The 24,323-nt window shown below is 32.9% G+C and overlaps 2 protein-coding genes and 1 long non-coding RNA gene across 5 annotated transcripts; all 3 read left to right on the top strand.

Annotated features, from left to right (window-relative positions):
* The first annotated feature begins 715 nt into the window (after positions 1-715).
* LOC107943288 (DEAD-box ATP-dependent RNA helicase 20) lies at positions 716-6,217 on the top strand. The gene is made up of 11 exons (XM_041113495.1): positions 716-864; positions 1,062-1,125; positions 1,615-1,880; positions 2,469-2,648; positions 2,742-2,903; positions 3,087-3,241; positions 3,775-3,867; positions 4,176-4,261; positions 4,363-4,589; positions 5,431-5,664; positions 5,926-6,217. The coding sequence occupies exons 2-11, from the start codon at positions 1,070-1,072 to the stop codon at positions 5,982-5,984; spliced, it is 1,518 nt and encodes a 505-aa protein (XP_040969429.1). The 5' UTR covers positions 716-864; positions 1,062-1,069; the 3' UTR covers positions 5,985-6,217.
* A 1,559-nt stretch (positions 6,218-7,776) lies between these two features.
* LOC107943284 (uncharacterized) lies at positions 7,777-14,273 on the top strand. 2 transcript variants are annotated; one of them, XR_001695991.2, is made up of 3 exons: positions 7,777-7,872; positions 8,120-8,296; positions 13,500-14,273. It is a non-coding gene; the product is annotated as an uncharacterized lncRNA (long non-coding RNA). The 2 variants fall into 2 exon arrangements; XR_001695990.2 differs by lacking the exon at positions 7,777-7,872 and having other exon boundaries at positions 7,879-8,296.
* A 3,669-nt stretch (positions 14,274-17,942) lies between these two features.
* Positions 17,943-21,745, top strand: LOC107943285 (3-epi-6-deoxocathasterone 23-monooxygenase CYP90D1). Of its 2 annotated transcripts, none has more exons than XM_041113493.1 (8): positions 17,943-18,274; positions 18,427-18,751; positions 19,386-19,535; positions 19,631-19,879; positions 20,452-20,541; positions 20,640-20,837; positions 20,938-21,062; positions 21,369-21,745. In XM_041113493.1, exons 1-8 carry the CDS (start codon positions 18,039-18,041, stop codon positions 21,457-21,459), a joined length of 1,464 nt encoding a protein of 487 aa, XP_040969427.1. In that variant the 5' UTR covers positions 17,943-18,038; the 3' UTR covers positions 21,460-21,745. The 2 variants fall into 2 exon arrangements, with proteins under 2 accessions (XP_040969427.1, XP_040969428.1); XM_041113494.1 differs by having other exon boundaries at positions 17,949-18,274; positions 20,640-20,825.
* Positions 21,746-24,323: the final 2,578 nt, after the last annotated feature.

Raw genomic sequence — 24,323 nt, 5'->3', positions numbered from 1 at the left:
AGGTTGCAAATTGGAGGAATAACGTAGAACAGCTTCTAACCAGAAACTTCCTTTTATTGCTTGCCCTTATCTCTTATTGCTCAATTATTGTCTCCCCAGCTTTAGATATTCATGCCAACATGCGATTTGACTTTCATCTTTGATGCACAATAAAAGTAGTGATCAGTGTCTGTTGTGGAAATTAATTACTAGACTTGTTGGATGGTAAAACGTTAGCTGGATGGTAATTAGAGATGAGAACACACCGGTCATTTTGTTTCGCTTTTATTTCTTAAAATGTTGATTGTTTCACTTTTACCAATAATATTAAATTTCATCGCTTTTCTTTTTAAATAATATAACCAAACAAAACCTAAATTGTATACAAATTGAAAGCACAGAAAAGGAAATCTAACTGTGATTTGAACACACTGTAAAACGGATAAAAACATCTCTAATTTTTATATATAAAAAAAAAACACAAACGGAAATCCATTCGAAAATGTTGGGACCAAATATCGACGGTTCGGCCCTCTGAGAAGTGAGTTATATATTAAAAGGCATTAGGATAATAGAACCGCTTAGTTTTGGGCTTCGTAGGATAATCAAATGGCCCATTTGTTGCTGGAATTATTTGAAGAATGCTTTATTGGTGGGTTAAAAAATTTTCATTTATTGGGCTCCTAGACCCACCTCAACCGTTATAAGCATGATTTATTTGGATCGCATTTGAAGTTGTTGATTTTTACATTACAAAAGGAAAACAATGATAAATAGAAAAAAAAAACCTCGAAAGTACAACGTCTTACAGCAGGCAGGAGGGTAAGAGGCGGTGACCATTATTCCAGGTGTCAGTTAATTACTGGCCTATTTATCACTCTACGGGTAAGTTTATGAGGGAAGGGCATTTTTTTTTCTAATATTCTTCTTCTTCTTCCTCCTCCCAAATAGTCCGTGGAATAAAAAACCCTAACACTTTAAAACCCGAAACAATTAATTCTTAACAGAGAGACAGAAGTCGATTACTAATTCGTTTATTTGTATTAATATTTACTAATTGTTTATAATCTCTCTGATAACAGCCCCGAAAATGAGTCGATACGATAGCCGTTCCGGCGATCCCACCTCTTACCGCGATCGTAGAAGGTAACTACTAAAATTTTTTGCATTACCCAATTAATTTGATTTTATTTCTCAAATTCTTTATATGTTTAAGTTGGTTTATCGTTCTGGGTTTTGTTGTATTTTTTTCCCTTTAATTTCAGTACTCTTCTTTGTTGAAACAATAGTGGATTGGAACTGATTTGCTCATGATTATTTTTTAGGTTTATCTGTTATATATATACGGGGTTTGCGTTTCTCTATTTTAGCTTGGCTCAAAACGGAAATTGATGAAGTTTTGTTGAATTTGTCTATGATATATTTCAAAGAATTTTATGGTGTCTTAGCTACCCATTGCACTAGAATGATTGAATTTAGTTCCAACATTGTGTCGTTTCATTAACTTTAACACAATGGACACTTGGCCTTTGGCAATATCTCCTATCAAGTTTGTAGTACCATGGAGTTTCGGTTCTCCTGTCTAATTTTAGTACTTGGATTTTTTTCGTTCGTTTAACTTATATTTTGGTACAGTGACTCAGGGTTTGGTGGGGCTTCAGCCTACGGCGGTTCAGTGCGGTCCTCATCAAGCAGAAGGGATTATGATGGTGCTGAACCGCCTAGGAAGTTGGATTTGGATGGGTTGACCCCTTTTGAGAAGAATTTTTATATTGAGTCACCATCGGTGGCGGCAATGTCTGATGCGGAGGTTGAGGATTATCGGCGGCGAAGGGAAATTACAGTTGAAGGTCGTGATGTTCCAAAGCCTGTGAATAGTTTTCGTGACATCGGGTTTCCAGGTAATTTTGTTGGTTATTTTAATAATTCAGCTTATTTTTTCATTTAAGTATCCATTTTCCTTTTCTTTTTGTTCTTTTTTGGGTCTTTTTTTGTTTGAAGAAACAGAAGCTTTAGGGCATGTTGTTTTATGACTTTTTGTTCTAAGGGTGTGATTTTTACTTCTTTTCAAGTATATTAGATGGCAGGGCTCTTTATCTAGTCATTGCTCTGGATTCCGATGTTCACTTGATGGATAGTTGATGATTTTTCACATTGTTGCAGTTAGAAGAATTTTGAATAATTTTCTCAAAAAACAATTGAGCCTTTGTTCCTGACATAAATGTATAATATATTTGATGATTTTTCTGCTGTTATATCACAATCTTTTGATCAGTAAAGACTGTGTTCATATATTACCGTAGTGAAAACAAAAAGAATTTCATTTTGATGTTAAGTAATTGTTACGTGTGAAGTGTTCGGGGGTATTTTGTAGCTATCTAAATTTTTCTTCAGTATTTAAAGTTTATTTTGTTTAGAAGTATTTTAGGTATCTAATATCTTCATTGATTTTTCTGCTTTGTTAATTGATGTTCTTTTTTCTATTCCAGACTATGTACTGCAAGAAATCACAAAAGCTGGATTTGTTGAACCAACAGCCATACAAGCTCAAGGCTGGCCGATGGCTTTGAAGGGCCGTGATCTCATTGGTATTGCTGAAACAGGGTCAGGGAAGACTCTTGCCTATTTATTGCCCGCAATTGTCCATGTCAACGCACAGCCAATTTTAGGTAAAAATTCAATTCCTAATCATGATTTATTACTCTGCATGTTTCTAATAATTGCAATGGAATAACTCTTGGTCTTTTTGTATATATTTTCAGCTCCTGGAGATGGTCCTATTGTACTAGTCTTAGCTCCGACACGTGAGCTTGCAGTTCAAATACAACAAGAGGCTGCTAAGTTTGGTGCATCATCAAGGATCAAGAATACATGCATATATGGAGGGGTTCCAAAGGGACCTCAAGTCCGTGATCTCCAGAAAGGTATGTGGTAATATTCCTTGGTTGTATTTTCTTGTTCCTGACTTGCTTGTAATCTCTTATACATGAATTTTCAGTTCAAGATGGTTTCCAGACTATTATTTGTAGTTCAAACGATCAGTTATTGTTTTGTAATTTGCTTATAATTGTTACTAATGAAAGGGTTAATATTGTTTGTTGGATTAGGTGTTGAGATTGTTATTGCTACACCAGGGAGGTTGATAGATATGTTGGAGTCAAATCACACAAATTTGCGAAGAGTTACATATTTAGTGTTGGATGAGGCAGATCGGATGTTGGACATGGGGTTTGAACCTCAGATAAGGAAAATCGTTTCTCAGGTATAATTTCTCACCTTTCTCTTTCATTTTGTTGTCTTTATCTTGCTATGCCCTTGACTATTACGGTTTCTTAACTCATTTAGTTCACCGTGGACATAATAGTTTACTTTTCTGGACTCTCTTATGTATTCTTCTTTATTAACCTTTCTATGCTACTCAAGTATTGCAAATCATAACAATGATATTAAGATTTTTGCTAGTTTTAATCCAAGAGATAAGTCAGACTTTTAACTTCTAGGATAATATGAGTGTTAATTTCAAAAATCTAAGCTAATGCTTTCAGTGTTTATGAAAGATTTAAATTTTTTGCCTTGGTCAATACAGTGCATCCTTGCATCCGCTAGAAGAAAAATATGAGTGTTAATTTCAGGAAATAGTGTTAGTTTCTGACTTCACCCTGGATTTAGCTAAGAATATGTGCTTGTGTAGCACCTATAATTTTTGTATGAGTGAAACAAATTGGTCTCACTCAATACATTAACCTCCCTTACTCTAAGTTTTACTCATGTGTTATGTATTTTTCTTTTTGGCAGATCCGCCCTGACCGTCAAACTTTGTATTGGAGCGCGACTTGGCCGAAGGAGGTTGAACAGTTGGCAAGGCAGTTTCTTTACAACCCATACAAAGTAAGATGCTTCATAATTTTTGTATTATTTACTAATTGGCTTCTCCTGTGAGATGTTCTCTCTGTCTGTCTGTCTCTTTTGAAATTTGGCTTCTATTTAATGCAGATTTGATTTCCACATATTATCTTATTCACTTCATCTATGTTAGTTTATAACTCGAGAATTTCGGGTCTTTCATAATTTAATTAATGGTTCTAGACGTGGTAATATGATACATGGTATAAGTACTTTTAGGGGTCTTCGCTATTCTCTGTTGTCTCTTATGCTCTGTTATTAACTTATTTATTGTTTCCTTGGTCTTTTTGCAGGTGGTAATTGGATCTGCAGATTTAAAGGCTAACCATGCAATTCGCCAACATGTTAACATTGTTTCAGAGAGTCAGAAATATAACAAGTAGAAAACAGTTTACTTTGTTCTTTTGGTTTTTAGTTGTTTTACCATTTAACATATAGTATTGGGATTTATGCTTTTGTACATCTGTCTTGATGTCCCAGATTGGTGAAGCTGCTCGAGGATATCATGGATGGCAGCAGAATTTTGATTTTCATGGATACCAAGAAGGGTTGTGACCAAATCACTAGGCAACTTCGCATGGATGGTTGGCCTGCTCTGTCAATTCATGGAGATAAAAGTCAAGCAGAAAGGGATTGGGTCCTTTCAGAGTTTAAAGCTGGCAAGAGCCCTATAATGACTGCAACAGATGTTGCAGCTCGTGGTTTAGGTATGCATATTCCTTTGTTCTCTATTCTGTGCCTTTGTTGTTCTTTCTGACTAGTACACTGCCTTTTTACTTGTAATGGAATAGGATTTGTGCCTAATGTGTCTTCTTTGTGAGATTTGTCGAGGTTATTGTTATCATCATTTTCTCTTCAGTTTTCACACACATCTTTTGGTTATATAACCAATTTACCAGAAACTGCTTTTCTGTTGGTGTCCTTATTCCTGTCTCTTCTGTGTCTTCTATTTGTAACTTCACATTGTTAGACATTTTACTGCTGTTACCTTTTAGAACATTTTCTCTAAAGATGTCTAACATGGCAGGCCTATTTGAATTTGCTTTTTCTTATGTTATTTATATTTTATTGAATAGCCATCCATGTTCATTACTGTTATTTTTTTGGTTAAACATTCATGTAGCTTATCGTTGATGCATGTACAGTATGCATATGCTCTATCCTGGTTTTGTTTGCATAGTATTTTTTCTTCACATATATATCTTTCACAATCCAGGGCTAGTCTCCTTAACTAATTAATGATCATGGTGATAACTCGCTGATTTCTTAGGTTCCTACCTATGTTGGTGTCCGACATTAAGATTTTAGCATGCCACTCTTGATTGCAATTTTTCTGGCTATTAAAAGTGGTTTTGGTTCCTTCTGCAATATAGAATGTGGCATGGTAGTTTGTAGAAATTGGCTTATCTTTAGGATGGAAAGAATTATTTATATGTTTAGAATGCCAAATGGGGTGGTCATTTTGATTTTCAACACCTTTTGGAAAGGGAGTTGTCAATTCTACTGGCCTCAGCATCTGGATTACTTATTAGGTTTGGTTGTTGGCAGATGTGAAAGATGTGAAGTATGTAATCAATTATGACTTCCCGGGATCTCTCGAGGATTATGTCCATCGCATTGGTCGAACAGGGAGGGCTGGGGCAAAAGGAACAGCCTATACTTTCTTCACAGCTGCAAATGCAAGATTTGCCAAAGAACTTATTGCCATACTTGAGGAAGCTGGCCAGAAGGTCAGCCCTGAATTGGCAGCAATGGGACGCGGTGCACCTCCTCCCCCATCAGGTTAGTTTACTGTAGTTCTTTGTACAATGCAGATACATTGACACAATATGGCAAACATCAAAACTCAGTGGGTTTCAATAAGCTCGAGTTTGTTTTGATAGCTTTTGCACATCTCAATACTTGATTCATGAAGGGGCCATTAGAAAATGATAGGGCATGCCCATCCCAAGTGCTACGTTGTCATTGCTCTGTTTCTGGCCTTCAAAAAGATTAATTGTTACATTTTGCTATAATTGTTGTATTACTTATATGATGAATCAGGTCATGGTGGTTTTCGAGACCGAGGTAAGGGATTCAGTGGCGGTCGCACATGGAGCTGATTAACAGAAAGATCCCTGTTCCCCAGAAGAGGAAAATTAGAAAGACTATGAGGGTACAGTGTAGTGTAGACATACTTTGTTTAACTGTCACTACCCGCAGGAAGGGCAAGTAGATGGGGAACTTGTAAATTGACAGTGTATGTACTCTCAGATTAAAAGTCGGATTCCCCCTTAAGCAATGAGAACTCAACTCGTGAATGAAAAACAAAACAAAAATGAGTTGCATTTTTCCACTTCATTCCAAAGCTGATCATGTTTTTTTTTTTTGGGGGGGGGGGGTTTAAATTCTTATATTCGATGCATATTTGAGAATACGAGTATAAAGAAAAAACACTGACCTTTTCGCGGATATTTATATTTGGTATTTATTTTGAGTTAGGCAAATTTGCCCGCAAATAATATTGGTGTAATATTTAATAAAGAGGGATTCATTTATATTGCTGTAAAACAATCTTAATGCAAAAATAATTAGTACAAAATTATACTAAGTGGATCTCTCCTATTATGTAATTATTCTTGTATAATATAAAATTCGATGTATTCCTAGGAAAAAAAGAAGAAGAAGAGAAAGCTAAGTAAAGTGAGGGAAGGGGATTCCTTTCCTTTGGTTGCTTAAGTTATTTTTATTAAGAGAGCCAAAGTAAGGGAATTGAGAAAGCCTCTCTTTTCATATGTTTGTCTCCATTTTTTAGTTCTCCAAATTGGGAGAAAAACTAAAGTAAAGGAAATGTAAATATTAACAATATTTAAAATACCATTTTTGTCCTTCAAGTATTTTACAATTAATTCTTTATTTTTTAAATTTATTTTTCAACACAATAATATTAACTCTTCATTGTTTTAAGTTATTAAATATTTAAACTTCGAAGGAAAATTGATGAATATCAAAATTATAGTAATTTTATATATGAATTTTGAATTTTTATAATTTTATATACGAAATTTTGATTTGATCTAATTCTTATAAATTATTAACTCAACAATTGAAATAACATCATTTTATATTTATATATTTCATACAAATAATTATATTTGTCTAATACAAAAATTAATTGATGTGTTTATTTTATTAAATGTGTATGATTGAATTAAAATTAAAGTTTCATTTATATATTTAAACCACAATCAAAGTTTCATATGTATAATTACACCAAAAAAATTCATGTGTCAAATAGACATTGAATCAAAGTTTATTTATAATTTTGAGATTTATCCCTTCAAAAATGATCAATCTTTGTTTTTTTACTATATTATTAGATTTTATATTTTAGCTTATTATTTTTTAAAATTGTTGCAATCTTATTTTTATTTTTAATTTTTAAATTATTAAGAGATTTCAATTTTAAATTTGATCCATATATATTTAATTATCAGATATCAATATTTTTATCATATTATTAAATTATATTTTAAAATTATTATCTCTTTATTTTCAAATTTGTAAGAACCTTATTTTACTTTTTTTGTTAGATTGTTAGGAGTAATTAATTTGCAATTTGCTAAGATAACCTTTTTTGTAATTTGATGAAATAAGTTTGTTTTAAACAAGAAAATGTTGATATTTTAATTATGATTTTATAAAAAAATATTGATATTTTTATATAATTTATAATTTAACTTTTTTATTATATATCATTTATGTAAAAATTAAAATCGAAATATATATATACAAAACAATTCATTATTTTTCCTTTTGACAGTTTAACTAAAATGTTAGTATTCATTTCATTTATAAATTTTGACAATCCAAATAAGGAGTAAATATATTCATTTCTTTTTCTTTTTCTTTTTTTAATCTTTTAATTATATTTATTAGAGTGTTAAAGCAATATGCATAGTGATCAAAGGGAAACACAGAGGACAATCAAGAAGGTTTTTTTCTTTTTCGGTAAGAACCATCAAAGAAATTTGTTGTTTAAAAGGTGTCTCATCTAACAGTAAACTATGGGTCAAAGCTCTAAATCCATGATTCTTTTTGTACTTCAGAAACCCTTTTTTCTTTTCCCTTTTGTTTCTAAACAAAGGAAAAAAATGTTACGATGAATCATCTTTTCTAACTTTTTGCCTCTGCTTTCTTTGCTTCTTAACTAATAGACTTCTATGGGTGTTTGATTTTTTTTTTCTTATTCTAAAAGAAAAAAAAAACCTGCAGCTCAACTGAAACAATTTCAAGAGCAACATAAAGGAAAAGATTTGGCTTCAAGCATCACATAAAATGGATCTGCCACTACCTCAGCCTCCAATGGAATCGTTGGCAAGGCGTTACAAGTTTCTCTCTTCGCTTCTCTTGGCTATCAGCTTTACTGTTTGAGGTCATTTCATTCTTTTTAATTTGTTTTTTAAAGCTTAGGAGTTTAATTGGTCTCTTCTTATTTGGCGTGAATGTTAATTTTTTATGCTAGTTTTGCATGATTCAGTTTTTGACGGGTCAATGCTGTTAGAAAGAAGTTTATGGCTTAAGTTATTGATTTGACTGTAATTTAGTTTGAGATTCAATGAAATACATATGCTTCGTTGAATATGGAATTCTTTTATTGGCTCGGTTGCCAATTATTGCGTTTGATTGTTATTCTTCACGCACAATGAGAATGATAAAATTTCAATGTGGGATGTGCACAATTTGCTAAGGATTGGCAATTTAAATAGAGATGATAAAATCCCAAGCATCCAGATCCATGCAGGCCTATGTTGCAAGCCTTCAGCTTGGCATTGGTGAATGGTCTAGACTTAGCAGACATACCCACAGGAAAAGTTGGCGTGGTAGTTTAACATTAAATAAGTGGTTTCATTGCAAGAAATGTTTTCATAGTGAAATATAAAAAACATGGTAGGTCTTCTGATTAACATTCTTCTTTGTTTCTTTCAAATAGCTTTAGGGGAATGCATGATCTTGTGTAACTCTTTTTAATAGTCAGCTATTTACATATCTCCCCTCCCTTAGCTAATAGCATTTGTTCTTTGATCATCTGTTGTCTCAAGTGTTTAGTAACAATATACCTGCATGACACCTTAAGTGCTTATGTTGGAAAACTGACCCTAGGCTGAGTTTGCTTAAGGTGGTCTAGAACTTGCACGTAAATTACTGGTTTTGGCATGTTTGAACTTACTAATGCGTCCTAGTTCTTAACTGTTCTCTTTAGGTATTTGATGCATATGTTGAATGAAGTCTTATTTGCACTTGACATTTATCTAATAACTGTAGGCACCAAGATATTTGGCAGATGGTCTGTCAGTTTCGTTGCCCGAGGATCAAAGTAATCTTGTTAGGCATGACATTTTATTGAACTATATCTCAATAATAGAGTAGCACATGATAAGGTGTGTCTGCTTTTTGAAAACTTCTATTAGGTGTAGACTTTGTATAGTGTGTTCAGGAGCTGTAATATATTTGCTTGTGTGCTCCTTCACTATACTCTTAGGTTATTAGCTTTCTACTGCAACTTTCCTAGATTTGAGCTTGCAAAGTTGCATTGGTTCATGTTGTGTTTCTCTGCATGTGAGGAAGGCAAGAGTTTATATTACAACCTTCAAGGAACCTTTAATTATGTTTGGGACTTGAATTGGATATCATACTTTTAAAAGTTGAAATTTCCTTTCCTTGTATACGTAGATTAAGCATAGCATGATATGTGCCTATTGCAGGAAGCGCAAGAGTAATAAGCTCGCCAAGTGCGGGTCTCATATGTGTTAAAATTTAATTTCCTTCCTTTTGTGCATAATTGGGAACTATAATCTTCAAGTGATAGCCTAACTCATAATTAGATCTGAAGGTTTTTACTTCGATATTTAATGACTTGGAAAGTTAATGTTTGTAAGTCATAGCTATCATCATAATCAGATCTGAAGGGTTTTACCTAGGGTACAAAATACTTTATTATTATATTTGAGTGTAAGCATGTTCTAAGCATGGAAACTAATAACATAAGTATATATATATTTTTCTTAAAGATATATTGTGGAATTTGTCCAATATATGATTGTCAATACCGTCTATTTACCTTCTGTGATGTGGATGATGCCATGTCAAAGACATAATCTGGATGACCTAAATGTTGTTGTGTAATGTAGTTGGAATCTCCCGAGTATTCTAGAGGATACTGTTAAAGCTCAATACTTTTAGTAGTTTTTGCTATTTCTTTTCTGCATCGTCAAGCGTTATAAAGCAAAAGCAAACCATAGGGAATAAAATCATACTTTCATCTAACTGAAAATTGACTTTCTTGTACTTTTATGAGCATTAGAGAAAACAAGAAGCAGATCTTGAGTATCATTACCATTTGATGCTGCCATTGATCCCTTTCACTATCTTGGTCTTGCACAACCTAGTAGATGATGAATCTTAATTATGAAGCTCTGATACCATATTAGATTACTAAATTGAGCGAATGAAAGATGTTTGGGTACTGAGAAAATGTGAAAAAATAGTAAGAGAAAGTAAAAAGATAAAACTGGAGCAAGGGATTTCTGAATTTTCATGCATGAAACTTAACTTCTCAATACTATAAGTTTTGTTTATACACATGTATCTGACTTAACTGACAGTAACAAAACGTAACCAACTTCAACTACCTTCAGCTCAACTTAGCTTATGTGCCGAGCTTACTCTGATATGGATGATACCATGTAAAAGACATGATCTGAATGATCTAAATATTGTTGTGTAATGTAGTTGGAATCTTCTGAGGATTCTAGAGGATACCGTTAAAGCTCAATAGTTTTAGTAGTTTTTTCTATTTCTTTTCTGCATCTTCAAGCTTGTTATAAAACAAAAGCAAACCCTAGGGAATAAAATCATTCTTGATTAAAAATCATTAAATACTTAAAATGTACCACCAATTTTAACATAATTATTTCTGATGTGATACAAGAAAATTCACTTTGAATTTTAAAATCTTCAAAACTGTTGCTTTGTATCGGAATGCTCTTTCAGGCTTTTCTTGGTGCCTTTGGTTTTTGCCATTGGTCTCTTGTTTTCAATTCATTTCTTTATCATTTGCTTTACAATTTCTATTGAGAAAAGCAAAAAAGCAAAAGCAAAAGCATGAACCTAACAGAGCCTTATTGTTTTTTTTTTCTTTTCTCTTTGGAAGTAAAATGTAAGTAACTAAATCAACAATCAAATGGAGCATAAGAATGTTAATAATCTATTTAAGATAAATTTGTAGGTTCATCTCTTTCATGGAAAACTATTTGGCATGACCCAAATTTTGGTCCATTGATCAGCTGTTGCTTCTTTGAAGAGATTTAAATATAGCCCAGCTTCAGTGGCTTTTAGTTAAAACTATAAGAAATTTTGTTTGCAGTTATTTCTCTGTAGTGTGTTGGGCATAACATGTCATAGATATCGATATACATTGCATTTTTATGCACCTTCTGTAAGATAATTTCTTGTCAGATCTCTGCTGTAAGATTATTCTTCTAAGTAATAATTAATCAATCTTATCTGCATACCACTTTATTGGATAAATATATTGATGCTACCTATCTTATGGCATTTTAAGTATGCGTTTCAAGTTGCTGCATGGTTTTAATGTGAAAGACAAGAGAATGATAAACAATTTTGTCATCCATTGTACCTAAGCTTTGGAGATGTGGTGGAGATGAAACCTTGAAGCTCTAGTAAAATGAAAATGATTTGGGTTGTATGCAACTTTGAGTTCCTCTCTTGTTAATATCATAACACAGCCATAATCCCTAATGCTCGAGATTTGCTGTATGCTTATTTGTTTATTCTGCTCCATTTGGAAAAATGAATAATCTTGATTGTACCATTTAGCACCAATGTATTTTGGCTATATTTTTGGTGCACGTAAATGAAAAGAAAAACCTACCACTTCACACGTCTCTGTTGCTTCCCACTGATGAAATTTTCTTGTCTTTACGCTGTAATGCAATTCCCATTTTTTCACTTGATGTTTTCCATTACTCATTTTTGTAAATATCAGCATATTCTCTGCAATCACTCTGATATTGGTGTTCTGTTGTGTTGAAAAACTTTTGACATATGAAACATTTTCCGCGAATAATATATTGATGGGAATCTCCGGATGAAAATTTTCTGGTCTGCTGCTAGTAAAGTCATCCCAAGAAGTCTGAGTTCGAAACTTAGTGCTGTCAATCATGGAACCCTTAGTGCATGTCCATGTGATAGACTAGTTTATCTTTTACTTGTTTAGGTGACCAATCATGCTCTTTATTCCTTCACCTAGAATAGATATTATGATAACTAAAAGAAAATTTCATTGGGAGTAGATATGATGGACTGGCACATTCTATAATTATGAACTATGCAGAGATATAAACTAGTAATGCATATTTTGTTTAGGTACATTTAGAGTCCAATTTGTATTCGATTGATGGAGGTAAATATTTTTAATAAAATTTCTGGAATTAGAGTTTCGTTTTGATGTTAGTAAAACTTTGCATTAAATGCCATGTTATGGTATTCTCTTAAATGCATAGCTATACATTCCAAAGCCGAGCATTATGGAGTGATTATCTCTATATTCATCCTTTCTTATAAAGATGATGGCACGTGAAATGATCCACAAATCTTTACCCCGCTCACCCACCAACACAATGACTGCTTGAAAGATGTTGATTGATTTGATATGCCATCAACATTTTAGTAATAAGGTGTAAATTATATCAGTCATAAATTAACTAAGGGGAGATTACTGGAGTAGTTGATTGCTTCAGTGTTCATACATCAATTGCAAGAAAGTTGCACTGAATAGCCTCCAATCAGTGAAAACACTTACGATTAATGAGGTAAAATGAGCAATTGCTGATTGGTAATAAAGGATGTCTTGATGCGTTTTTTGGGATCTTGTGAGTTTTGTGTTCTGATAATGCAAGTGTTAGTGATTGCTTTTTCTGAAAATTGAACTAGTTGTTTTTGATAAGCAACCAACGGCTTTTTCTTTTATGTATATATGTTGTGTAGTTGAGGAGCACATCGTGATTGCTTTTTGTTGTCGGGTTGTAATAATTAGCGATCATGTTTGGTTCTTTGATCATGGTTATTCTGGTTTTTCCTGTGTTGGTATTCTGACAGTAACCAATAATTAATGATAATTACCTTTGGATTCAAACAGAACCATTTGTTCTTAATAAGCAATAAAACATTTTATATATTCTCGATATGCTGTTTGGTTAGTTGAGGTCTTGAGGAGCAGCACATATTTGTTGCTTTTTGATGTCGGGCCGTAATAATTTGCATTAATGTTTTGTTTCTTTAATTTTGCTCTCTGGTTCTATCAACAGTTTCATGTATTATATTGTCTGAGAGAATCTTATATTTGTATTGTGGTCCACCCCACCAAGTTATTACACTTGCTCTTTCTTTCTTCCCTCCACTACCCATTCTCCTGGTCCCAACTCAACTTTTTACCGTAAGTTTCTTTTTTAAGTTGTCAAAGTGAATGTTGGAGTTGTAGGTTGTCCCTGACAAGGTAACTTTTTCAGAAACATGACTTCCTACATGTCTGATGGAAATTTTTGTGATTGATGCAGCTTACCTTCTCATGAGAACAAAGAAAACAGGATGCAAGTATAACAGAAGAAATTGCTGGTTCAACGTCTGTTTCAAGTTCAACTACAACTGGTACTGCTCCTCCGGTTATGGACAACCTTAGACTGATGATTCCTGAGAGCCTGCAGCATGGACCTTTTAAGCATATATTGGAAGAGAAAAGGAATGTGAAACTAAAAGCTCCAGTGGAGAAGCAACCTCGATGAAGAGAAAGCTATAATTAAAGCAATCGATTCTAGTAAAATCCATTCGTAAGATATGACTGATAGCCTTTACTTTGATTTTAACTCTTCAAAGGTTTTTGGTTTCCTTAACGTGTTGGTTTAGTGAAATCTGAAAGAAATTGTATCATGTTCTTAAGATCTACATTGTAGATACAGTTATTTCCCTGTAAAAGGGAAATGTTTATGACATTATTGCTCCACTGTGCCAACCTTACTTAAATCTGCAATGGATAATTGGAGATTACTTTTGGAGTTTTGAGACTGCAGTTAAACCATCATCAGATGGCTTCCACCTGCAGGCTTTGAACTGGGAAGGGCAGTTAAGACTCGAGAATGGTCTGTGTAATTGACAGTGACCTATATATATATCATTCAACTTAATGGCCTGTCTGAGTTGAAATAAACAAAGAATATAAATTGTTTTGTAATAATCTTCAACTGCACCATTGCCTATAGATTACTTGTAAAAGGAGTGATGACTGTAATATCTTTGTTTCTTATTTTAATAGGATTTTTAGTTTGTTTTTATAAGTTAGTTTTACTAAATTGTGGCTTTTCATAGCTATATCTGTTTTTTTAAAAATATGAGTAAATTTGGGTTTGAATTTCAGGCATCTAAAACTTATATATTTCTGCAGAGGTGACCCCATTGGAGTAAGAAGGAGGCTTAGTGATCAATTGCGAAATTTGCTCCAAAAAATATACAAGCTCAGTGCTTTCTCAACTTTAAACCCATGTTTGTTTCTATTCAATTTCCAATGTCAAGAAAACTCATGCAAGTATATATTGAACCAGAAAAACTCAGAATTTCATATTGAAGTCGTCATTTTGTGAGGACAGGCTAACATATTCTACTGCAAATATAGAATATTTTTTCAGTCTCCAGTTTGTTTTAAGAGAAAAAGGAAACGTGAAAATGAGGAAGCATATTCTCCGACTTTGAGGTGCAGAGGGAGATTGACATTGGGCCTAATGCTACAATGTTAGCATTTGCACAATTTCCGAAGAGGATGTGGATGCCCCAACCCTTCCCTTATTTGCTAATTTCTCAAAATTCCCCACATCCTTCAAACCCTGACCAAATATTCTACTTTCCAATACCAAACCAACTACAAACCGCATGCCTAAGTGGCTTCTTGTCCTTGTCCATGTTTTTGAGTTGAGCAAGTTATTGGACTTGTTCCAAATTGAAAATATCTTGTAATCACCAAAAAAAAAAGAAAATTAAGGGAGTTTGGAAGTTATTGTCGTTGACATATTTCAATAATTATAAATTAGTGAGGAATCGAATAATATTTAAAGTAAATAAATAAACCAATAAACAAATATTAATAGGGATTGTAATCTAAGGTTTTTTTATTCTTTACTCTTATTTTACCAATATATATATCAAATATAACAATATATTTGTTGTACCCTATATGGTGATGACATGTGACACCACGAGAAGCACTTAAGAGAAGCTCATGGGTGGCCCTTTGCTCGCTTTTTATTTTACATTACTTGGTCAGTTCTTCATTTGGAGATTGCTAGACGGTGCCCCACCTTGCAACATCCAACTAGTCATCGGGTGGCCAACTACTCGGTCTCCTCCACTCGCTTTTTAGTGTAAACACTCTTTCAAATGTAAATACTCTTTTAAGAATCACTAGGACCCACTTAAGCATAATAATCTCATACTATCTCAAAAAAAAAAAGATCTCATTACATACATCCCACACACTCCAAGATTACAACTCATTGGTAATGACTTTCCATATCACCACTACCAGACAAGAAAGCCTCCCCTATAAATACCCTCAGAATGATGGGAAAGGGGTCTTCTTATTCGTTAACAGCCCTAAACACTTATTCTCTACACTCAGTTTCTTTTACCTTTAAATTGATTATCCTCCTTCGACTTTATGCCTATTTAGGTAAATTGATCTCTTTTGCTCCACCACCTCTTCTTTCTTGTTTCTACTCTTATTGATACCTCTCAACAACAATATCAAATATATTTTTTGAGATTCTTCAAAGATATAGTATAATTAAACAAATACCACCACATTAAAAAAATGAGGGAGGAAGAAGAATGATTTGAAAAGCAATTTGAGGCAATGATTACATGAAAAATTAAAACAATAATTAAGTAAGCAAAGATACTTGATCATATATAATTAGTAGTTAGGTTGTTTAAACCAATGGGCAAAAGGCAAGCCATGGAAATGGAGGTGTTGATTAGGAGAATTATTAAATACTACATATTTGTTGTACACGGACATTGGGGAGGGGGCCATATTCAAATGAAATTATACATGCAGTCAAACGGAGATTGTTTGAAAGTTATAAAAGAGCTAGGATGGTTAAATACTAATTTTATTTTATTTTATTTTCTTTCTTTCTGCAAAGTGAAATGACAATTAGGCACTTCTCCAAGCCGTGCCCATATGTGCGATGATTGCTACTAAATTGAGGCCAATTTTAACCACCCATTTCCTTTTTGATTGAAAAAGGTTTGGGTTTTTTGTTTATTTATTCTCTGGATTGAGGACGCAACCACGACGTTGGTCTATCATGATCGGTTATTGGAGAAATGTGGTAGAATTTAGGTGAACGATAATGAGAAGAAAATATAGGTTGGCCGAACCATGCAAACACTTGTCTTTGGCAAAAATAAGCTTAAGAAAAATTTGAAGCATCGTATCTACAAGTTCTTGAATCCGTAATTTTAGTGAAGTAATGCTCTTGGTGAGATTGAAAGTGGTCACATGACGAGATACCACTCTTGGCAAGGCATTGTTAGCATATAATGGAAAGATAGGATAATTTTAAAACTACTTTTAGAATAGAAAGACGTAGCCACATGCATGTGGCCACTAACATCCCCCATATGAATTAAATAAGAAAAGGACGGGCATGAAAGTAACAAAAGATATTGGCCTAGGGTTTTTGTATATATTATATTTTATAAAAGGATTGGGTGATAATTATTTCATTGGAGAGAGCAGAGTGAGTCAAGGACAAAATAAAAGTTGAGAGAAAGAGAAGGAGAACCAATATATGATGTATGTATATATATATATGTGTGTGTTCATTATGATGCATATATAATATAAAGAAAAGAAATAAAGAAGGAGATGATGGAGAGAATGTGAGTGGAGTCATTGAATCTCACATGAATGCACGAGGCTAACAAGCTGCTGCTGCTCCAGATGTGGGGGGACGCCTCTCATCTATTAATCATGGACTACTTTATGTGGGTCACTTCATTCATTCCCCCCCTTCTTATAAATGTACTTTCTTTTACCATTGTAAAGATTATTTTTTTTAATGTACTTTCTTTTACCAGAGTATTATTTTTAATTAATTTATTAAAATTCTTTTTCGAAAAATTTATTTATTTACTTTTTTTTCACCTTTGGCAACGACAATTATTTTACCAAAACTCTCCCAAATGTTATACCTAACAGTTTTAATCAAATTATGGAAATACGACTCCATTGTAGTTCGACTTGTTTTGATATCTATACAAATACTTTCCTCTCCTGATTAACAATCATGCCACCTACGTTTTGAAAATAGTAATAGTGGCAATTTCAATATGCACAATTCCGTGCGGTACCCTTTGTACTTCTTTATCTATACAAATATATACTTTCCCATTACTTATGCCTTAGTTTATATAATGATACGATATTGTTTTTTTATAACCTAGCATTTAAAAGTTAAGTTTTACTTTTACCAAGAAAAGTTTCCCTTTCTAACTTTCATAAACTAATTACCTTACCCTGTTTTCCTAGGCAACATTATGTTTTAGCTATTGTATCTATTTAACTAAAGCATCAACCATTGGAACTTTATATCTAAAACCAGATATGGAAAAAATTTTAAATGCTCTCAAAAAGTATACCCACCATGACAATTAGTCCAAAAGCCAAAGCCCGAATATAAACCCGATCCGACCGACCCCTGTCCCTTCTCTGATACCTTTTATATATAATAATAATGCATGTTTGGCATTAGAATTATATCCATGCATGTTCATCACCATTTGTTTTTAAATTTTTAATATTAATAATCTCTTGGATTCATAGCTCCAATGCTCTTTTGGCTCTCACTCGCTTTCTTTTTCATTTTGCTTTTCGTTTACACGCGTGCACGAACACATGCATATATATCCTATTTTTCAACAAAACATAAAAGGAAAAAAAAAAGAATATTTCACTATGATTAAGGGTATATAAGCGACGGAAAAGAGAGAGGGGCAAGCGTGCGTGCGGGAAGGAAAGTAAGGAAGGAGAAAATCATCGATACATGATGGAGATGATGAGCTCATTAACGTGCATTATTGTGTTTGTGACAGCCATTTCGCTTTCCATCCTATTTCTCTATACCAAAAGCAAATCCAAGTTTAGCAGTTTAAGTTCCAAAAACTTATGCCACCTTCCTCTAGGGACCTTGGGATGGCCTTTTCTCGGCGAAACCATCGACTTCATTTCTTGTGCTTACTCTGACCGCCCCGAGAGCTTCATGGACAGTCGTCGCCGCTTGTAACCCATTTCTCTCTTCTTCTTTACTTTTTTCCTTATTAAAAACACTATATATAGTAGTATAGTTGCAGAAGAGATTAGGGTTCTTTTTCATTCAATATGTAGTATTAATATGGCTAGTGATCTGGGATTAATTTGTATTTTATATGTAGGTATGGCAAAGTGTTCAAGTCACACATATTTGGGACCCCAACTATTGTTTCAACAGATGCAGAAGTGAGTCGATTCGTTCTGCAAAGTGATGCAAAGGCTTTCGTACCGTTTTATCCGAAATCCTTAACTGAGTTGATGGGAAAATCCTCCATTCTTCTAATCAATGGGAGCTTGCAAAGGAAAATCCATGGTCTTGTAGGATCTTTCTTCAAGTCTCCGCATCTTAAAGATCAGATCACTCGGGACATGCAAAATTATGTGCAACAAGCAATGGATAAATGGAGAGATGATGCCTCCATTTTCATACAAGATGAAACCAAAACTGTTAGTGCTCTTCAAATATTCCTTTCTCTTTTCTTCCTCTCTTTGAGTGTGAATATTAAGCAAAATATTCCTTTTTTTTCTTTGAAGTTTGTTCTCAGCCAATTTGTTTGCCTTCCAAGTTGTTTAGGATAATTTTTTTTCTTGATAAGAGTTCCTGTAGCCAGACACAGGATAAAACAAAATATCACCGTATGCTCTTGTATCTATATCTGGCTTCTTCTTCATTTCTATGTTTGAGAGAGTTAATTAATTTCATAACCAAACACAAAGGCAGCAGACACAGACAAAACTAAAACACGTGCGCGCAAACTCTTCTATTTCACTTTTTTTTTTTTGACACGATATCTTATACTTGTTGGATGTCACTGAGAGTTCAATGAATCAACTAAGTTTCGGATTCTTTTTGTGAAAGGAATCATTGAAGTTTCAATTATTCTGTGGCTTCTACTTAAGTTTAAAATTAAATAAATGTTAATGTTGGAAAGTGAAAGCAACCCAGTTGAGATCATGGGGTTTAGAATAATTTTGCATGAATCATTTTGTCTGGTAAATTTGGTTTGTAATGATTGTGTTTTTACATATAGCCTATCCTTTTGAAAAGTTAAAATGGAAAACACCCTTTCCTTGTCTCCAGATTGCTTTTCAAGTGCTGGTGAAAGCATTGATTAGCTTGAACCCAGGTGAAGAAATGGAAATCCTCAAGAAACAGTTCCAAGAATTTATCTCAGGCCTTATGTCTTTACCTGTAAAACTACCCGGAACTCAACTTTATCGATCATTGCAGGCAAGTTTCATGTTCAATTACAATTTTGCTAGACCCCTTTTTTTTTTTTTTTTCTTATGACATGTGTCGAATATTTTTTATTATCCAATTTTCAGGCAAAGAAGAGAATGGTTAAGATTGTACACAAAATCATCCAAACTAAAAGGGATTCAAGCATGAGTTCAATGGTTCCAAAAGATGTGGTTGATGTTTTGCTCAAGGACGCTAGTGAACTATTAACCGACGATCTAATAGCAGATAACATGATTGATATGATGATCCCTGGTGAAGATTCAGTGCCTGTTTTAATGACTCTCGCCATAAAATACCTTTCCGATTGTCCCGCTGCGTTACATCAATTGACGGTATGAATTTTTTAATTTCACAAATCAAGTTAAATGACGTCAAGCTTTGATGATAGTTATCAAAGAAAATTCACAAGACGAAACTATATATTATGTAAATATCATAATACGTATCATATCACTTTTTTTCCTTGAGGAAAAAGAAAAAGAAAAAGAAATCCAATACGATTAACTTGACACATGGACATTAAGCTGCAGTCACAAGACTCTAGATTAGTATTTTCTTAGTGAGGTTCAAAAACTTTTTCTTTGTTTTTTCTTCACTAATTTCAACTTTTTCCACGGTGTTTTGCTTGGTCACTAGCTAATTGTTTGACCATTTAGGCAGGGTTTTGTTCCCACTACACATAGTTTTTCCATGAAAGCAACATGCCCTTTCTAATCGATTTTACTTATATAATTTCAATTAGTGGGTCTTGAACTAATGCAATCCACCCCAAAACCCACATATCTAGAAAATTAACTTATGTATATATAAAATTATGTTTACTTTAATTTAATTATAATTGTTTGGACATATATATCATTATTATGATTTAACTTTATTCAGATGAACTGTGAAAATTTTTTAGGAGGAGAACTTGAAGTTGAAAAGGTTGAAAGCTCAAAATGGAGAGCCATTGATTTGGAGTGATTACTTATCATTACCTTTTACACAAAATGTAAGTGATTCAAACCAATAAAATTGAGATTAATTATAAGCATATATTATTAGCTGTGATAATTAATTTAAGTTACATTAATTATATGTTTTAAACAGGTAATTACAGAGACACTAAGGATGGGAAACATAATAATAGGGGTGATGAGAAAGGCCATGAAAGACATTGAGATTAAAGGGTATCTAATACCAAAAGGATGGTGCTTTTTTGCATATTTTAGATCAGTCCATCTTGATGAAAATCATTATGATTGGCCTTATCAGTTTAATCCATGGAGATGGCAAGTAAGGATTAATGTACACCATCTAATAATTCTTTTTTCTTTTTCTCTTTTTAATGATTTGCTTGTTAGCTATTAACTAATAAGACTTATGGGGGACTCGCCATCATGTGCAGGAAAAAGACATACTTAGCAGCTATAACTTCACTCCATTTGGTGGTGGACAAAGGTTGTGCCCTGGACTTGACTTAGCCAGGCTTGAAACTTCCATTTTCCTACACCATTTTGTCACCAATTTCAGGTATAGTAATGATATAAGATACCATAATTTCCAGCCATATGATTGAAAACCCAGATTCCGTATTTCTCTGGTCAAAAAGACATTGAGCACATAAAAATTGATTATATTAATGAAAACACCAGCTCATAATACAAGAAAGATGCTATACTAGCTATAATAGACATACAGTTTAGCAACTTGATTACTTTAGAAGAGTATTTCCAGTAGCCAGGGTGGGATTTTCCATAGGAAAAATTAAATAATTTATATATAGGACCTTGGTGTCATCACCCCCTAATGCTTATTTAAAATGAATGAAACGTGCAGATGGGTGGCGGAAGAGGACACGATTGTCAACTTTCCAACAGTGAGAATGAAGAAGAGAATGCCGGTTTGGGTGAAAAGAAGGGAAGAGTGAGCGACCCATCCTCGTTAACTTCAATCTGCTTTTGGCTGATTAATAAAGCTACTTTATAAATCACTGCACAATCAAACAACAAAATATTCAAACCAAAACATAATAATAATAGGCTACAACTGCACACGTGTGGAGGAGCTTTGACAACTTCATATACTCATGTTTTTGTCTTCTTTTTTGTAGGCCAAAATTTCCAGATTTTTAGACTTCAGTAATTAGTACTAGTCCAATTCAATGTATATTTCTTTCTTTTTTATTGGGACCCAATAAATTATCCTTTCTTTTTTGCATTAATTCCATAATTACCCCTCTTGTTTTTCTTATTGCACCATTTTCGCAATTTATAAATTAATTTAATGGAATGAGAATTGTAGTTACGTTTAAAACTTATTTTAAAATTAGAGATAAATCTTAAAATTATACATGAAGTTTACTTTAATTTGTAATTTTATACATGAAATTTTGACTTGATTCAATTTTCACAAATAATTAATAAATTATTGATATAGCATCATTTTATGATGTTATATTGCATACATAAATAATAATATTCATCTAATATTAAAATAAATTAATATATTTATTTTTTAAAATACATATAATTGAATCAAAATTAAAATTTTATAACCGCGATCAAAATTTTCATACAATTTCAACTACATCTCAAATATAAAAAATTTCCAAAATAGTATAACTTCAAAATTGTTTATAGAAAAATGTGAAACCTACTATGAATGTGGGTGTGACATACTCGTAAAATTAAAATTTTAAAAATAAACAGAAAATGGTATGAGAAGCAAGCAACTTTCAAGTGATGTGACTGGACCTTATAAAAAATTGGAAGTCACGTATGCTGTTAACATCATGTAGCCAAAACGTCAATTTATCTTATCAAACATTTACAATCTAATAAAAAATTTTGAAGTAAATTATAGAATCATGCATGACATGAGGTTGATGTCTTAATGTTGATGATCAGAAACTATATCCCTCATTAATTCAATTATTAAACAAGATAAGATAGAAATGATTGGCATGCCATTCTGGGTTTAATTATTTGTTAGAGAAATTGGATAGGGTGATTTTTATAATAAAAGAAAATAGCCACGTGGGATTTAAATATATCATAGGTTGTGTTGACATCTATAAAAAAAATCATATTTGACTTATTACCAATGTATTGATTAATATGTTGTCAATGAACCTAGACTTTTGTGTATCAATAAAGATATTTTTTTGTATTTTTAAAACTTTTAATTACGTCACGTAATTTATTAACGATGTATATTATATATTATAAATACACAAATAATTTCGAAATGTGGAGTAATTCCTTATGTGACAAGTAATAATTTTTTTTGGTAACAATTATAATATTAAAATAACAGTTGGGATTCGCTATTTATCGCAATGTATTTTCAAAATATTTTTATAAACAATTTATTTATTTTCATTTAGTTTTAGAATAAATTATTTTAAAATGGTGACATTTTTATGTTTCTCTTGCGTTTTGACTATATAAGTCATATTGCAAACCATCGAGTTTTACCAAAAAATTTTCTAAAAATTAGAGAAAGCTGTTGAGAGCTCTTTCGACAAAGGAGGATAAGTTGAGGGAGGTTTGAAATGGTCCGCCTATGTAGGGTGGAGAGCCGGAGCACAAAATGTGTATGGTGGCTGGGTAGATTTGAGTGTGGAGAGAGGAAGAAAAACCTCCAACAATTAGCTTACGTAAAGAGGTCATTTAGTGGGACACACATTTTTACTGTATAATAGTTGTATTTATAAATGAAAACATAAACATACAAAAAGCTTTAAATACCATATGAAATTGGAAAAAGTTAAACAAATTTCACTGAAAAAAAATGAAAATATTTCATATTTAAGTAAAACTAACCTGGGTAATATTACAAGTCCCAAATAATATAGCAACAATTTTCTTTTTAAAAAAAATGAGAGTCTACAACGTTTTAATTGTGGACATAACCAAAAAGAATAGTGCAAGGAAGTTGGATTCAGAAAGAAGAGAATCCAATGCCTAGGTAGGCATCATTGTGTTTGCGAATTGAGACAATAATGTATTTTAAATATTAACATGTAATCAATTAAATCTTGGAGTTTAGGTTCTTACTGCCTAATGAAAAGGTGAGCATTTTCTCAGCATGATGGCGTCCATAGAGATCTCGTGTGCCAACCCCACCCAATCATCGGCGGTGGATTCATGAGGCAATTGCCTCAATGCGGCTCACTTCCAGCTTTGTTGGATGTCTTTACAACGCAGAAGCCTTTAGATTGATCTATGATCCGTATAAGAATCGACAAAGATTAATCTATTTTTCATATATTTAAAAGATTAATACTTGTCTCCATGTCCAATTTCTGCAAGCATTTTGATATTGGAAACTGAAACAAGCCCTTGCATTTGAGCAACATCGTAATACACAAAGTTTGGAACATACACGACCCAACAAGATTTACAGAAATTAAAATTCAATTTGAGACGTACCATTATTTAGAAAAAGACTGCTCTACACTGAAATTTATGACATAACAAAAGTATCTCTCTAGGAGATATCACTTTCAAGTTTTCACAAGACAGAACTTGGATGTTCCATTCACATTCAGACCTGAAGATAGAAAAGGATATGCACACTGATTATCATCAATGTTCTGTTATAGATGCTATGTCAAGACAAGCAACCAACTTGTCTTTTATACGAACAAAAATTGACTTGATCCTACTGCCAAAGAACCCAAAAATAAAACAAAAGCGGGGACAGAAATTTAATGGCTTTACTTATTGATGACCTGTTCTCTGCAACTTACAGAATTGTCATCATGACCCAAAAATGAAAAGCCAGGGA

The sequence above is a fragment of the Gossypium hirsutum genome, chromosome A05 (genome assembly GCF_007990345.1).
Source record: "Gossypium hirsutum isolate 1008001.06 chromosome A05, Gossypium_hirsutum_v2.1, whole genome shotgun sequence".
NCBI classification, from domain to species: domain Eukaryota; kingdom Viridiplantae; phylum Streptophyta; class Magnoliopsida; order Malvales; family Malvaceae; genus Gossypium; species Gossypium hirsutum.
This window is presented reverse-complemented; position numbering and strand designations above follow the sequence as displayed.

What these genes read in the sequence shown, in the direction of transcription:
- LOC107943288 (XM_041113495.1), top strand. Translation starts at nt 1,070, where the DNA reads ATGAGTCGATACGATAGCCGTTCCGGCGATCCCACCTCTTACCGCGAT. An exon ending in CAACGCACAGCCAATTTTAG is followed by an intron (nt 2,649 to 2,741) that starts GTAAAAATTCAA and finishes ATATATTTTCAG; the next exon opens with CTCCTGGAGATGGTCCTATT. An exon ending in GAGAGTCAGAAATATAACAA is followed by an intron (nt 4,262 to 4,362) that starts GTAGAAAACAGT and finishes TTGATGTCCCAG; the next exon opens with ATTGGTGAAGCTGCTCGAGG.
- LOC107943285 (XM_041113493.1), top strand. Translation starts at nt 18,039, where the DNA reads ATGATGGAGATGATGAGCTCATTAACGTGCATTATTGTGTTTGTGACA. An exon ending in AACTTTATCGATCATTGCAG is followed by an intron (nt 19,536 to 19,630) that starts GCAAGTTTCATG and finishes TCCAATTTTCAG; the next exon opens with GCAAAGAAGAGAATGGTTAA. An exon ending in CATTTTGTCACCAATTTCAG is followed by an intron (nt 21,063 to 21,368) that starts GTATAGTAATGA and finishes TGAAACGTGCAG; the next exon opens with ATGGGTGGCGGAAGAGGACA.